This window comes from Branchiostoma lanceolatum, chromosome 18 (assembly GCF_035083965.1).
Source record: "Branchiostoma lanceolatum isolate klBraLanc5 chromosome 18, klBraLanc5.hap2, whole genome shotgun sequence".
NCBI classification, from domain to species: Eukaryota; Metazoa; Chordata; class Leptocardii; order Amphioxiformes; family Branchiostomatidae; genus Branchiostoma; species Branchiostoma lanceolatum.
The window spans coordinates 7,131,915-7,148,769 of NC_089739.1; the positions used below are offsets into that span (position 1 = coordinate 7,131,915).

General features: G+C 39.7%; 1 protein-coding gene across 8 annotated transcripts in view; it reads right to left on the reverse strand.

The window, feature by feature from the left end:
* LOC136423820 (uncharacterized) overlaps nt 1-16,855 on the reverse strand; it is a 71,536-nt gene that overhangs the window by 39,081 nt on the left and 15,600 nt on the right. For 6 of the 8 annotated variants that reach the window (XM_066412157.1, XM_066412152.1, XM_066412148.1 and 3 more), the window contains exons 2-6: nt 8,714-9,278; nt 8,249-8,470; nt 7,536-7,682; nt 6,827-7,064; nt 6,098-6,249 (exon numbers count right to left, since the gene is read on the reverse strand). In XM_066412157.1, the coding sequence (XP_066268254.1) occupies nt 6,098-6,249; nt 6,827-7,064; nt 7,536-7,682; nt 8,249-8,470; nt 8,714-9,017 (1,063 nt within the window). In that variant the 5' untranslated portion in view covers nt 9,018-9,278. Of the gene's footprint in view, nt 1-814; nt 1,764-6,097; nt 6,250-6,826; nt 7,065-7,535; nt 7,683-8,248; nt 8,471-8,713; nt 9,279-16,855 lie in introns of those variants that run through there. The other 2 variants (XM_066412153.1, XM_066412156.1) reach the window with 2 other exon arrangements.

A 16,855-nucleotide genomic window follows, 5' to 3' on the forward strand; every position in this document is an offset into this window, starting at 1 on the left:
TCTATTAGTAGGTAAAAAAAGTATTTTGGCAAAAAATTTAGTTCCCATTTCCTAAAGCTGGTTGAGTTTCGCAGGACAAAAAAATGAGTCGACTTCTCCAAAGTTTGAATCATGACAGGTTACTTTCACCACCAACTGTGCTACATGTATGTAATCCTTGTGTATACAACATGTACACTTCCATACAATCTCAGCTTTAAAACGGACTTCACACGATTCATAAGGCATAATCCATTCCTAGGACAAAGTTCACAATGATACTGCAAGTTTGATTAAAAGTCTACAAATAAGAGCTTGCATACTTTATGTAACCAGTGCTGCAATGCTTCAACACCTCATAAACATCACAAACACACATGAACATAAATCCACAATTATGTAAAAATTCCTTATACACACAACATGTACACATAGTTTTTTCAGTAAGGTCATTCAACAAAAGACAAAAAAGTTTCCCATTCATTCAAACACACACATCAACTCAAACATTACATACGAAAGGATTACACATCTTTTCTTCATCAAAATGCACATTTCAATCCAAAGTGTATGTACCATTCATTCCATTTAGACATTGAAGGTGTCAGGCCACACCAATTTAAGTTGTTGGTTATCTATTATGCTGAATAGAATATCAACAAGAGATAAGTTTGAAGAGAAAGTCAGATTCAGTTTTCTTCCAGCCCTCAGACTGTTTTTATCTTCAAGTTGTAAATTAAGTCATCTTGCTAAATTTGTAGTCTAAAATTTCGGACAACCAAAGACATAAATTGGCGTGACCTTATGTTCAACTTAACAATTAAAACAAACTCACTGTAACTTGACACTAGCTCATAGTATTCCGGAGTAGCTTGCAAATGCTGCGTCATGTAAAGCATCACGCCGATTTTCGATGGCCAGAATGGCCCGTCCTTACTCAGCACCACTCCATATTTGTCCACGTAAGTTCCGTCTTTTCTTCGCCGAATCCTTGAACCATCCCGTAACCTTCCCGTCACAAACGCGTTGAGTAGGTTGGTCTTACGGTAACCGTTGTACGTTATAACGCGTGTTTCGGGCGGCAGCCAGGCATTGTCTTCTTGATCCTTCCAAGTGGTAGAGTACACACTGTTCCAGCTACCCTGGATGTGGTTTAGACACCCGGAAAAGTTGTAGAGCCGCGGGAAAAGGGTATGCCCCGGGTCCACCGCGAAATTTACATCCGACATTCTCCGTTCCTTTCCCCACGACATGGCAGACACTTGTGCGTTGCTGTCACCACTTGTCACTTTCCCCAGACAGATTTGAATATAACGAGCTCAGATTGCGGTCAGTTTTAATTGCCTGCATGCCAGCTGGACTTTACGGTAGCCCATGATCAATGTACATGCAATAAATGTCTCCGGCTGGCAGATACGGAATGCTCCTTTACAATTCAGGACTGGTTATACACAAGTTTTTGTAAACATCAACATAAAACCAGTTGATCTATGGACAAGTTTGACCTCCTCACCGCTAATAGTTAGCTCCATTCTTGGTCGTCCCGGCAACTATTCCAACAACGTACAAAAAGCCATCGCAGGTCAGGACGGTAAGTCACACTAATGCACGAGTTTGGAACTTTGAGTAAACTTGGCCGCGCTCCCTTTTGGTGGCGTTAAGTTGACATCAAACACCGACTCTCTCAACAGTTCCTAAGGCACAGCATTCCGTGGTTACTCTGCGAGGACAAAAGCCGGTTGAGTTCCCCTGCGATTGCTCACACACTGACCTCAGCTTGCACCTTACACTGTTAGTGGGGAGGGGGGCAGACAGACAACAAATGAGGTAAAGAGTAGAGCCCACTTCATGTATGTATGTACCAAAGGATCAACCTGACATGGAAGAATCGGTGGCACTACACACAATACAGCAAACAGAAATAGCCCTAGCGACAAGGCCTGCTGTCCATTGGTCCAGTGAAATCTTTCTACAGAACTGGTTGCCATGGTGACGGGGAAACTGATGGGGAAATGATGACCTTGCGAGGTGATAAAGGTCACCCATTAGACTGGACTGGCTTACAGATTTGGATGGAGAGATAAGATGGGATTTATCAATCTCCAAGTAGTTGTTGAGAGGAATGATTATAAAAAATGTGACTTCCCTATTTTTGATAAAAGTTAATTAATAGTATGTACTGTCAGAAAAAAAACAGGCAATCTGAAAACATCATGATTGCCCCCCCCCCCCTATATCTGCTTGGAAAGTAGGGCTGGATACAGGGACATGTAGTAGGCTAAGGCAGTGAAGTCTTTTGTACAAAAAAAAAAGAAATGTTTGACAGTGTTTCGTCTTTAATTTTTAGAGTATTTTTGGAAACATTCTTTGGATAGACTGGGTATACGACACACAGTAGTGTTTGTCCACTGAATAAGTCAATTTGTTCATAACCTAAGGCTTGTTGAAGACAGATCAGTACTGAATGAGTTTAGAATAACCTCCACTACGTATAGATAAATATCAACTGACCTCAAGATAGTGGAGGATGAAAACAATATCTCACCATCTAAAGATGTCAGGTTCCCTTCACAAAATTAGACAGAATCCAGGACATGAGCAAAGGACACACCCAGCTATTCAGACTTAGTCCAAATCATGCCAGCATAGTAACATGTGTATGAGCACTTCACTCAACAATACAAATGACAAATAACTCTCTTCAACTCAATTATCAAAGCTTTCACAGTGTCAAAAATCAATGACGATTAACAAAAGCTTAAAGTATACTTGATCTAAAAATACCGAATAAGAGATCAATGAATTTTCTGAAATTTTGTACATTTAAGGGTCATGATACATTATATGGAAACAGAATCTCTCAATTACACATTCAAGGAAATCCATTGATACACGACATCATTGTTTGATACAAAATAGACAAAATTTGGATACAATACAAATGTGCCCAAAAAAGTTCTTCAGTTTCAATCTTAAATTGTACACCATTTCTGTGAGTTTTCTGTTAGACACAGCTCAAAAAAGGGTCCAAAAAATTCACAATTAGCAGACCTTACCTTGCCACAATGTTAAAAAGTTAAAACAAAAGAGCTTGTTACCTTCTGAAAGTGAGGTAGCCTTTGCAAAGCATTAGCAAAGCGCCCTACAACCTGGCTTCCCCACTCTAAGCCAAGCCCTGAGAGACAATTTCAAAATGAATGGGCTGACGGAAAAATCAGAGCCGATTATAACAACAAAGGCAGGGGAGGTGAAAGGCAAGAGTCGCTCTAATAAAAACAGGATTTCAACGTTAGCTTCACAAGTGGGCTTGTGCGTGTTGCCATGGCGACAAAGCCAGGTGGGACACTCGTGACCGGTAGACGGGCTACCGGCAGTCAACATAACGTCAGTGCTTCACTCTGGTTTCAAAATATTTACCTAAAATTTCTGATTTTAGAGCTTCAGCTCTTAACATTATTTTCATGTCTTGAAAACATTTCACCACTTTGGTAATTGGTAGTTTCAACACGTCAACATTTTGCTCTAGTTTCAAAATATTAGTAAAAAATTATTGACTTTTATTATAGTTCTTCAGCACTTAACATTATGTCTGTGTCTTAAAAACATTTCACCACTTTTGTGTGTGAAGTTACTCACTTGAAAGTCTTAAGATGGTAAGTGAAAAGGTTCACAAACTCTTTCACAAAATAAGATTTCAACACTCAACGGAAAATGTGGCTCCCAATTTGGCCATTTTCACTATTCTTTAGCAATCCAAATGAAGAAAGACTGAATGCAGCCGGAGGCTGTTTCCACAACCTCCGAGCCGCAGAATACAGTGGATCATCATTAGCAATCCAACCAATCTGGTGGAGACAACTGTTTAACCATCAACGACACATTTTGAACCTTCTCTAACAACAAAAAAATGTAAAATACTCTCACGTGTATGTCTCTATACTGTCTAAAGACTGCCAAGGAATAGATTATTATATAACTTTCTTGCAGGAATTAAAGAAAATCACAACTGGAAAAGTTGCAAGTGAAAGAGTCAAACCTGCAACAGCTTTGTCTCCATCACGACCACATCCTTTGATTCACTTCCCAGACTGACTGAGTCAAGAAAAGTGTCACCAAAACAGCAGAAACGTTAAAGAGTACTTGACACAGGTACGGGTGAAAGCAAACTCTTTTCCATCACTGTAACAACATCTTTAGAAAAATCAATGCAACAACAAGAAGGTAACGAAAACTTTCTGCTCTATTTAAAAGGCTACCATTTTTGCCCCTCCTTTTCCACTATTAGAAAGGATTGCTCAAACAGAGAGAATTGACCAATATGCATCGGTAAGGACCCCTGTCGAGCAAAAGACATTATAGAGGGATTACATGGTGAGCTGTGTCTTTGCAGGCAAGGGGTTCTTGTTCTGACATGTTTGTCTTTCCTTGATTAAGTAGACGACAGTCCATCAATGGAGAAGTGACAGACGGTAACTGGACACTTCTGAAAACCGTTGTGACAAGACCTCAGAATCTGTATCATACAGGAACTACATTTTCGATGATTTGAGACACAAAGTTGCAAAAGATATGCATCAAAACATTGTACAAAGTCTAGAAATTTGGTAATGATTATGGACTAAGAAAAGTAAGATTGTATCTGTGAGGATTTTGGACAGGAATGAATTGAGAGGGCAGTACAAAGAGGAGTGGCACTCGTGGCTTAAGAGGATTTTGTGGAATTTGTTTACCTGTCAATTAGAGAGTGATTGAGTCTAGGGGAAGATGTTTTGTCCAGAGGCGGTTTAGTTTGTATGGGAAAAGTTTTAGACAACCTGAGAAAATTTTGTCCCTGATTGAGTGAGTGAGTGAGTGAATAAGTGAGTGAGTGAGTGAGTGATTGAGTGAGTGAGTGAGTGAGCGAGCGAGTAAGTGAGTGAGTGAGTGTATAAGTGAGTGAGTGAGTGAATAAGTGAGTGAGTGAGTGAGTAAGTAAGCTAGTGACAGACTGAGTGACTGAGTGATTGTCATAGGCTTTACTAGACAGTATCTTTCTTCCAACCAACCCAGAACGCTATAACTCCCATCTGAGTGTGGACTTCTTTTGACATTGTCTTCTAACCCAATCTTTAGTTTACTGTAAAAGTGACAGAACCAGAGAACAACATTGAAGTAGCCCCTTCTCTAAGCCAATTAGGTGGTGGCTGAGAACCTGTTACCCTTGAGTGGAAAATCACACAAAGAGGAAAGTGGTTTACAGGTACCCTCTGTGACCCCTCTTGACATGTGGAATGTTAATTAAGAGGTTCTCTGAGTTGGCGTTGAACCGTGGTGTTGGTGTTCTACTCTAGTGGGTCTCTAAGGGGTTATGACTCATCAGAGGTTCATCAAGGGGTTGTTGGAAAACTTATTACAGGTACATCACAGGTGCAAGGCAAGGACTGAGAGGGTGCACATGGAGGATTCCAGTAGAGGTTCTCTGAGTTACCATTGAACCGTCATGTTGGTGTTCTACCCTAGTGGGTCTCTAAGGGGTTATGAGTCATCAGAGGCTCATTAAGGGGTTGTTGAAAAACATATTACAGGTACATCACAGGTGCATGGCAAGGACTGAGGGAGTATGCATGGAGGATTCCAGTATTTGTCTTGTTGAAAAAAATGTCCTCTTTGTCCTTGATTGTTTCCAGTCGTTCTCTTGCTGTATTCTCATTGGCTGGTCAAGTTTTATGTTGGAACTTGATTGGTTGATACTTGAACATTCCAGGCAAAGGTTGGTTGGTCCTGTAGTAAGCTGCATGCTGATTGGCTGCATGGTTGAAGATCTGGAACTTGATACATTCTGATTGGCCAATTCTCCATCCAGAAGTACCGATTGGTCAGTCCAACTTCAAGCACCTTCATCAGGCAGTTCTATGCTCCACCATTTGTTTTCATTCATTCATTCATTCAATCATTCATTCAATCATTCACTTTTCTGCAACATATTCCCAAGTCACAAATTCTTTCATTCCAAGACATTAAGTAATGCTTGTCTATTTCACAACCATTCATTATCAACAAGAAATTTAAGATAGACAGTAAGAAAGAAGGAAAAAAAGATGCATGATTCATTCATTAATCCATGAATCCAGATACTTACAGTCCTTTGCTGACATGAGTTTCTCCGGATCCAAGGGTGATACACTAATGAAGCGGGGGGTGGGCAGGAGGGGGCCATGCTCCGATGGCCAGAAGGGGCCGTCTCGCGTTACGATGATGCCATTCCTGTCCATGTAGATGCCGCTCTTTATTCTACAGGAGAGAGAATTGCATAAGATTTATCATTTCCTTAAAAATGCCTTTAAGTTTTCATCCTTGTTACATAACCCCAAGGAAGTGAAGTATTGTTTTCAGCAGGTATGTCTGTGTGTCTCACTTGTGTCTGCATGTCTGTCTGTGAGTACATGTTTCAATATGTATTGCCATACAGCCTTGCTATACAGCCTTGCTTGTGGGACTGGAATGCAGTACAGATAAGGCATCAGGTGAAGTCTGCCATCTCTGATTATATAAAAGGGAATTTATCATAGATGGACTGACAAATGTTGGATACTCCAACTGCAAAATAGCATGGAACTATATCTTGACCCTTTAATGTTACTGAATGAATCAGTCCCATACCCACAGAAATGCTGCATGTCATGATCATACCAAGTGGTAAAACAGGGGTGTCCCACCTTGTCAAGTTCATGGAGTTTCCACTCGTCATTAAAAAGCTGTTTGAATGCATTCCTGATCCTTTCCCTTTCTCACTGAATGAATCAGTCCAATAACCACAGAAAGGCCGCATTGCTGGTCTATACGATTTCAAAATACAAGGGCCTCTCACCTTGTTAAGTGTTTGGAACTTCCTCCAGTCATTAAAAGCTGCTTGAAGCCATTCCTGGTGTAACCCTTAAACATCTCGATCCTTATTGCACGTGGAGACAGGTGTAGACTTGGGGACGGCTGGTAGTACTCAGACACCATCTTCTCTTTTTCCTCCTCCAGGGCCTTCTTTTCTTCCTTCTTGTCTTCTGCTTCCTCTGCCAGCGCCTCTTCAATGCTTCTCTCCAGTCCAAAGACACCTGAAAAAGTTTCCCATTTAGAAATGGTTTCTTCCAAACAGATGAGATACACTAAGAGCTGCTAGGCAAGTCCATTCTGAAAAAAGGGATGTGTTGGCTGTCAAGTTTTCATGATAAAACCGTTCATTGTAGGGTTGCCAATGGTCTTGTTGATGTTGCAATGAAACATATTGAAAAATAAAGGATACCAAATAGTGAAAACAACAAAATTGTATGATGTAGTAAAAAAACAATTGAACAACAAACAACAAAAGAATATCAAGGAAAGTACAAGAAAATCATCCTTTTAGTAAGAAAATGCTAACAAAATATATGATCGTAATATCAAGTAATACTACTAACTTAAAGATAATCAAAGAAAGAAACCAAACAACTTAAATATCAACAAAGATAGAAGAAAGTCATCCTGTTTGTAAGACAATACCAACAAAAATAGAATATTTCAAATCATAAAACAAAAATGAAACCGACCTGGATACTCATCATAATTTGATCTCTGTAACCGTTGGAAGCGCTGCAGCGCGATGTGGAGAGGTTTTCTCCGGTGTCGAGCCTTGGCTCGGATTTCTGACGCGGCCATATCCATCCTGCTGAACTCATCCTCCCTGTCTTCATCATCTGAGGATCGAATCAGGTCAATTATACACAGTATGATATAGTATCTAGAGTAACTGTTCATTTGAAACCAAAAAAGACTGATACCTTCATGGAAAGTAGATATTGTAAATATTTTACAATGTCATGGAGTCAAGCAGATATTTAAACTGTGTAAAACATGCATGGTATCATGTCGATGTTGGAAGGAGGAAATAAGCCCCGAAAAGAAGGGCTAAGCTATGTCTCTTTGTAGCAGTGTGATTAACATTAGCATTGATAATTTTAAGTGTATCTTAAATGAGTTGTAGCTTATAATATCTTCAAAACTACTAATAGCTTGTAAGGGCCTAACATTTTCAACCCTGTTCACTGTATACAATAAAAAATCCAAATGTTATAACTACAGATACATGTTCCAGATGGTTTATTTATTAATTTATTCAAATGACAAACTTATGCGCATGGAATGGCTTGTGCCTCCCTGAATTATGTACAGTGTGTTTCAATGGGTTGTTATTGTTCCTCGAAATAGGGTCTTATTTTTCTTAAAACACCTACAGAATGAAAAGGTTAGCTTAAAGCCTCACCTTTGTTTTTACCACGGTTACCGTCGTCCTGGCAACCATCCCCGTCCTTCTTGTCCTGGTCCTCGTCATCGGACAGCGTTCCCCAGAGGTTCTGGAGTTTCTGTCGTGCCCTCTCGTGGTTGCGGCGGATGCGGATGAGAGGTGGCGTGTCCAGCGCTTCCCTCACCTGCCTGTCCAGGTCTGCTTCCAGCCGATGTTTTAAGGAAACGCTCCATTCCTCACCTGGAGATTTTCAGAGAGTGGTGTTACAACTGCATGTTGTACTTCAAAACAGTAATGTGTAGGGCAGCATACCAATTTTTCAGCACAGGTACAGGTAACATTACAGGCACAGGTATAGACCTGGACCTAAATAATTTTAGGTAATTATATAAGTTATTCATAATGTAGCTAACTGTCTTTTTCAGTGTAAACTTGTCATAATTGTCATCTCTGACATGGAATTTACATAATCTTTAGTCCCACCTTTGGAGTTCCGTAGTCCAGCTGCCTTTTCCTGTGAGAACCTCACCACTTCCGAAGAAATCTTGGGGTCAAGGTTCAGCGAAAGTCTTCTCTCCAACGGGCCAACCTTTTCATTCCCCTCTGTCGGCGCGGAGTGTTCTCGCAGCGACTTACGCGAAAACTCGTCGCTAAGAAACGAGGATTTCGCTGTGGAGTTCGGCTGGAAGTATAGTTGCCGTGGAGACAAGTTGTCCCCGAAAGGTAAAAATTCCTCATCAGAGAGTCCATCTTCTACGCGTGGGCATTGGAACATGGTTGTTGCCATGGCAATGGAGCGACGATGCTGATTGGTCAAGAAGTGGCAAGTCTGTCTTGCATGCTAGTGGAGGCAAGGAGTGGATTCCAAGCTGCAGTTCCACAGTTTGTTGATAGAGGTCTCTTCTCATCACAGTTTTGGACGCAGATTTTTGACGTAAAATCCAACAGGTGGGTGTTGCTGCAGTACCTTATCCGGAAGATAGGTGGTGCTTTCTGCCATGCTTGGAAATTTCTTCTAGTTACTGAATTTGTTCCTCACTTGTCTGTCCTGTATATAGAAAGAATCAAAAGTTAGGACGATTTATGGATGAAAATAGACAAGCTCTAGTACATGTAGGTCTAACGAAAAGTGCATGAAACAGATCCTTGATATAATCATATATAAATTGTCTTTTTCTTGATATCTAAATTGCATACTGCAGACATCTAGACCTGTGATAAAATGTAATCCAGGGGCATTTTTCCTCATACATGTGTTCAATACCAACAACAGTAATATTTACTTGTATGACTCTTTCTACTGCAGTAATACAACAGGCCAACAGGGGGCTCTGCTGCATGGTAACAGGTGGTTGCCACAACAATAGGCACAGGTAAAAGCTGAAGCCAGCAGCTTGCTATGGTTCATTTAGTAGGCACAATACCTGCCCTACATCCAGTCTGAGTTCAACTTGGTCAAGTTACTTATTAGTTAGTCAGTCTAAACCGACAATCCTGCCACTTACTTGATCACAGAATTAGATTTGCTGTGGAAAAGAGAAGCTTTCCGGTTTCTTTCCCTATGTAGCTAAAAGTACAAATGTATGAGAGGCTATTTTAAAAGGCTGATGAAGTTTCAGATACATGTATTGAAGAATATTGTGCATGTATATTCTGTGTGCATTGCATGCCATGTATACTAAATTTTTCTGCAGATAGGTAAGTTATCAACTATTTGGGAAGATAATGTAAAAGAAATCAACTACACAGAAGAGAAAAAGCAAAATAACTAAACATCTGAGGGTCTTATCAAGACCTACCTACAAACCAAATATCAAGAGAAGTCATCTACATATAGGCCTTCTTGAGTTATCATGTGGAATTGACAGACAGACAGACACACACTGTGACACACACACATACAAAAACACTACTGAAAACATAACCTTCTTGGCGAAGACAATAAAGGCCTGAGAAAAAGATATGCATGAACTGCTGCTGCTCTGAAAAATGATTGCACTGATATTCCTCTGGATCCCCCACTCCAAAGTACCTTCACTGGTTTGTCCCTGAACAATAGCCACCTTGAAGTTCGCTTGGAGGTCTGTTTCAACATTCCCACTAGTACTGTTTTAGAAACAAGCTTCACCAGGATTCTATCCTCTTCATTCATTCATAATGATTCATTCATTCATTCAGAAAGTCCACAACATTCTACCACATCTCTTGGCTCTCCCCCCACACTTTTAAGAACCAAAAGCCAATTTTGCCGCAAGGGATACGCCACTCTGATTTAATCTACAGTAAGTTGTACACAATACCTGAATACAAAGGGACTTTTAACTTCTGCCCTGGGCCCTGATTAAATCAGGAAGGGAATTCTTCTCAACAATGTCGCCTTATCGGAAAAGATGTCTGGGATTACATTAGATCAGGCGTTTTCTTGTTACAATGCTTAGTTCGCCTCGGTTGGGATTTAAGTATGACCTGTATGTAAGTGTTTTTAAATAAAAACAACGGAATATCACAACATTTGTTTTTCAGGAGATCAAGCTTTTCTTGTAACAATACTGTATTTGTCTCAGTTGGGATTTAGTATGACTTACATGCAGAAATGTTTTTTAAATAAAATACACACGAATATCACAACATTTCTTTCAGGATGTCAACCTTTTTCTTCGTACATTATGCTGTATTCAACTCAGTTTGGATTTAACTATAACCTATGTCTAGATGTGCTCTTACTTGGTTTCCCCCTATAAGAATTGTAGGAAAGAAAATACTGGAAGACCTCAGAATTTCTCCCTAAAAATTACCAGACAGGCTAGGCTTTCCTTTCTCGTCATACTTCTTCCTTGATTATTTGCAACAACATAACGTACATACCTGATATAAAAAGAAGACCGGCATTGATAACTATGTCCACTAGATTGCTTGCTTGTTGTACAGTGTCCCATTAAGTTCTGTCCTACTGTATCTTTTAGCTAGTCAGTGTATACTACACATTAAGTTCTGTCCTACTGTATCTTTTAGCTAGTCAGTGTATACTACACTAGTTTAGCACCCAGAGCTACACAGCTACTGCAAAGTCATAAAGTTAGTACAAACCTGAAATCTGATTCTTTCCGAGCTGTCGATAATCCTGTATCTAAGTTCCTGTAGCACGTTGGACAAACACCAATGTTTCTTCAGACACAGTTCCCATCCTTCCTGTAATAACTTCCCATCTAAATACAATCTGTACCCCACTTTACAGAAATGGACTCTTCCAAGCAGAATGCAACCTTACTAGAGTGGTTGATACCATATATGTTAAGGGGGTGGACAGCCTATTGTTTAGTCGTACCGTCCGGCATCATTTTGTTAACCCACTCACCTATGTCACTCTTTGACCGGAAGCTATTCTGTTTTTGCGCTGACCGAAAAACTTTGCGCCAAGCAGCGGCAACACCGAATAAACATTTAGCGTGAACAGATGTTTACAGACGTGTCATCCAACGTCAGTTGACGAGAGATTTACATCAATTCTGGCGAACGTCAAAGTCCTTGAGACCTTCTTTGATAACTTCTCTCATAAGGATTCTATTGAATATTTCAAAAGGTTTTGGATATGCTTCAAAGTATCATCTTTATTCATAAATTGTTGATACAACTAGAACATTCATAACAAATCAGAAAAAGAGTAATGTTTGAGGTAAGGATTAGTCTCTGCAGCCTTTCAGTAGATGTAATTAAAGTTAAATAATCCTTAATCCTATCTCAAATATAAACTAGCTGACACTGTTTTTGCATAGCTAATATGTCTGGAAGGAAACCTTTAATAAACCTGGTAGCCCAAGCATTAAGAAACTTGATCAAACAAACATGTCTTGAAAGGACCTGTTTGAATTAGAATTCTATACCGTAAGGACAGGAATCAACAGATTAGACCTCAAATTACATTCAGCTCAAGGAACTGGATTTCAAACAATCCTATGGCACCATATATACATCATTATAGATCTATAGAGTCATGTTTATAATAGAAAACAGTTTGGTTAAAAAATGAATTTGGTGACAAACCCACTTAAAGAAACACACACTTGTAACTGTAAGGGACTGCTTTGCATGTTACCTACTGGTAGGGGTTGTCGTACTTTGAATGGGGACATCCTGTACTACCTTAAGCAAGTTAAAGAACCCACCACACTTACTGATAAGAGTAGGGGTTCATCATTTTGCCAGTGGATCAAACCTTACAGCCCAGTCGTATCTAGCTTGTCCTTAACAGCGTATGAAACTGATGTGTTACGCCTTGAGGTGGTTTACCGGTTATTATCATGCAAAATGTGCAACATAATACACAGTCAGTCCAATCTCATAGTGTGTTATGCCTTGAGGCAGTTTATAAGTCATGTGAAACATACATATGTACAACACACATCCCAAACTTTCAACAAAGGTAACAAAGCTCGGCAGATTACAAAAAAGTACAACTGACTGAAGACATACTACTACTGTAAATACCTTTAAGTTTGCGGTGATTTGATTTTGTAGTAAGGAAAAAATGATGAAATGTTCGCAATATAGTCACATACTGCACAATAATGGAAAAAACGGTGGTTTTAAGTTCGCAGTGAAGTGGTCACTGTAAAAACCGTGAACATAAAACCATGATCGCAAAAAATTTCAAGAATCACAGTAACCAACAAACAGACATGTAGGAATGCCTGTCAATGAAAACTTGACACATTGAAGAAAAAGTCACTCCTTGAGGTGCTACAATGAGCTCAAGTTCAAAGCTGCCTTTCACCTGAAAGTCTACACTGCCTGCCTGCGGCCCACATTACCACAAGAAGTGCACTTGAGGGTTCAAGACACAGCTACAATATCACACTTAAAGTATTCACAGGTACAACTGTGCACACTGGAAGTGTAACACTGGCGGCTGGCTGTGCTTCTTAACTCTGCTTAAAAAGGAATTCTTCATACATAGAACTTACTAAAAAAGACAAATATTTTGTCCAAATGTCAAATATCAAATATCATGAATCACCACAGTAAACTGAATTCAAACTCCTATTAGACCTTTCAAATTAACTACATTTGTGCTTAAACTGCTCTTTATACATTCAATATAACGTTACTGTTAATCTGACCTGAAAACTTTCTCCTGAGTATTACATATAAATGCAGTTAATCAAGGAGGTCAGTTATGTAGAAATACATTTGAAATCTGTCAATTTTTGTGACTTGGACTATGGAAGTTCATGTACCTACATATTTACATGCATGGACTCCACCTACTTGTACTCGCCTACTTAAGGTATTTTGTATTAAAGTACTACTGTATCTAACTGAAATTATTATTCTAAAGGTGGTGCCTAACAATATGGCACCTGTACCTTACCTGTCAGGACATGTACAGGTGAGTTGATATTTGACAGGTGTGGGAGTGTAGGCAGGTGAGAAGACAGGTACGTAACCTCACGGTTACACCTGAACACTTTGAACCTTGGTCTATGTAAGGGACAAGCCACCACATACCTTAGGGGGGATTGGGTTGTTGTTCACCTTGTACATATGTAGTGCCATGTGGCACATAGGGCAACAAGTTTCCTTGCTGTTTAAGTAGCAGGACACATTTTTACAGGGAGGGGTTGCTAGCCCTTCTTCTTTAACATGCTTGAAAAACCTCCTCAAACTTGGTACCCCATTTTACCCCCTTGCGAAAGACGGGTGCAGCCCCAACTGAGATGCCCTTCCTAGGATTTGAATCAGGGTCTCAGGGTTACCAAATAATTTGAATCAGGAGCTCAACTGTGAGACTGCTACCAGTCGACCTACATGCAAAGTGACAAATACCCACCCCACACTAAAACAGTAGCGTGAGTACTCCAGTAGTTAGTGGTCCTGCCTCTGGATCTAGAGTTTGGGAGTTTGTATCCCGTTTGTTTATTGGGCTGTTGTCGCTCACCCAACATGCACACTACCGGAAAGAGCTGGCAAGAAACATGCCATCACATCCTGAGGATTAAATGTGTCCAGAATGACAGAGGACAAGTTACATGATGATGTACATGGCCTACGTGCAGAAACTGTTGTGGTGTTGTGGAGTCCTAAGGCAATTGTCGCTCAAATTGCAAGGTGACAGTCGTAAATCTAAGACTGGGGAAAGACAACCAATGATATGAATGATTTGGTTTGTTCCTCTCTGTTATATGTTCATCTACATGTATATATGCACCAAATTTCTGTTGATTATCAATCTCCAAACAGATATTTGCAGTGGAAACATGTAACTTTTTTCTTCCTAGCTGGCTTTTCTACACTCACTCACACTCCAAGTGAGTGGCTTTTCTAGCAGTTTCTTCTGTATAAGATGGTAAGAAAACAAACATTACAATTTTCCACCCTGCTTGGAGATTATTGGCTAAACAGACAGATTCAAAAGTATGATTTTTCAAATGTTCAGTTTAGCTTCAAATGACACTTTGTGAGATTGAGGAACGAAACACCAGCCCAGAGCAAGTGGTCACACTTCATTAGGCCCTGTCCCTAGAGTAGTTAGCATATGTTGACATCAGATAGACATTGTCTCAGCAGATGTTAATGTTAGGGTGGAGCAGAACTAATCACCGTGACAGAAAGCATCAACAGCCTGTACCTTCACTAATCATTTCAACACTTGGATGGGCTGAGAATTGACTAGCCTGCATGCAAGGCCCCCAAGCAACATGCCCCAAGGGCCATGCATAGGGGCTAAACTGTGATGCTGCTAGCAGTTGAGCTATGGGGGCATCCCTGTTACTGTACTGTAAAAACTATAAATACAATGTAGATACCTGTACATGTAGGGCAGGTGAACTAATCTAGCAGTCTGTATTACTAGAAACTTGTAGAAAGTAAATCTAGATATTTACTTTCCTGTTAAAGTTTATTTACATTCAAACTGTGTGGATTCAAGAAGTTTCTGTCAAACAGAACAGTAAATTTTTCTAGCCAAAGTCTAGCAACTCAACTTCACTGACCACCAAACTTTTCTACATTAGACTATATACTATCTATAGTGAGGACTCGAGGGACTTGATCAATAAATGGTCACAGTAGACAGGTTTTAGGTTTGTAATGCTTGTGTCAATGGGAAAAATTATCTAAGGAACCACCAAAATGTGGCCACAATGGCAAGATGGTCATTTTGCAGAGGTGGTCACTAGCACAGCTTTAACAGCATATCAATAGCCAGGTGGTCCTGACTTATACAATGTAAGACTGGTACATTCCCCATATCTTTTTGCATTACTGGTAGTTTACATTACAAAGGAGATGTTTGAAACAAGTCAATTTGCAAGGCCTAAACACTGTAACTTCAGTAACCACCATGCCAACATAAACTTCCAGGTCAACGCCGCAAACTGTCTATCAGTCAGTGATAAACACCTCAAACACGTCCACACATTATCATACCTCCGTAGGGGGTCCTGGGTTAGACCAGACACAGACAGCACTTCACCTGTTTACACCTGACAGGTAAACACGTCCCCACGTACCAGGTGAGAGGCCCAGGTGACAGGTGTTTATACACATCTTCAAACAGAACCAAATCTTCTGAACTGATCTTTTCTTCTTTCTATAACATTTGTTATGTTCCACAATGGACACTGAATGTTACATATAGTCAATGACTAAAATAGTACAATAGGCTACAAAGCTCTATATAGAGTACCAGATCAGTGTACAATCAATGGCTCACAGCTGCTAAGTCTTAAGAGTGTGAAGAAGGTTGAAAAGTTATGTCTTAATTACAGTTTTTGTAGTGACCTCTCTACTGCAAAGTCATGACACCACAAACATGCATTTCTATTGTATTACTACAGTATATAAGAATTGTTTCAATTTGAACTTGAAACACTGCTAAAACCTCCTAAAACCTAAGACTTTCTTTTCAATAATTCAATAATTTTTCCTCATATAGCAAGGAATACCAACAAACAAAAACACGAAAATTATTCTTCTTGCATGACAGTAAATTTCCAAGTTGAAAAATGTGCAAGGGTCTGCTATAACTTAACAACATTGTATTCCATGTGTTGATCATTACCTGTGACCTACTGAGTACATTAGAGATTAACACAGGAAGCATATCTACTCTGAAACACAGGTATTTGCCCCCAGAAAATTGCAAAGTACACAAATATGTCAACTTGGACTTCATTGTGAGGAGAGTTACCAACCTGAGGCTACCTAGCGATGTGTATGGCAAACAAGAATGTGGTTAATTACATTCTAACAGTGCAGGGCTAGGAGAGAATTTCCCACACAGGAAACATTATACATAGGCGTGTGTGACAAGTGCCATAGACAACAGTAATCTTTGTAAAGTAAAATTGCAGCGTAACACTACAGTTAATAGAACTTTGTACCTTACTTAAGGTTGGCATGATAATAATGAGGAGAGGGCATGATAAAAAATTATTATAAATTATAATAATATTGCTTTTTCCTGATCCTCGGAAAACAGAAATGTCAACAAATAAATGATGCCCTAGAGGCAGTGTCCAAATCTTTTAAAAGCCTAAAAGGGTTAAGAATTTAAGAATCATAGCTTAAAAATGTCACCCCCCACCCTGCAATAAGTACATTTGTACATGTAACTCATAATATCAT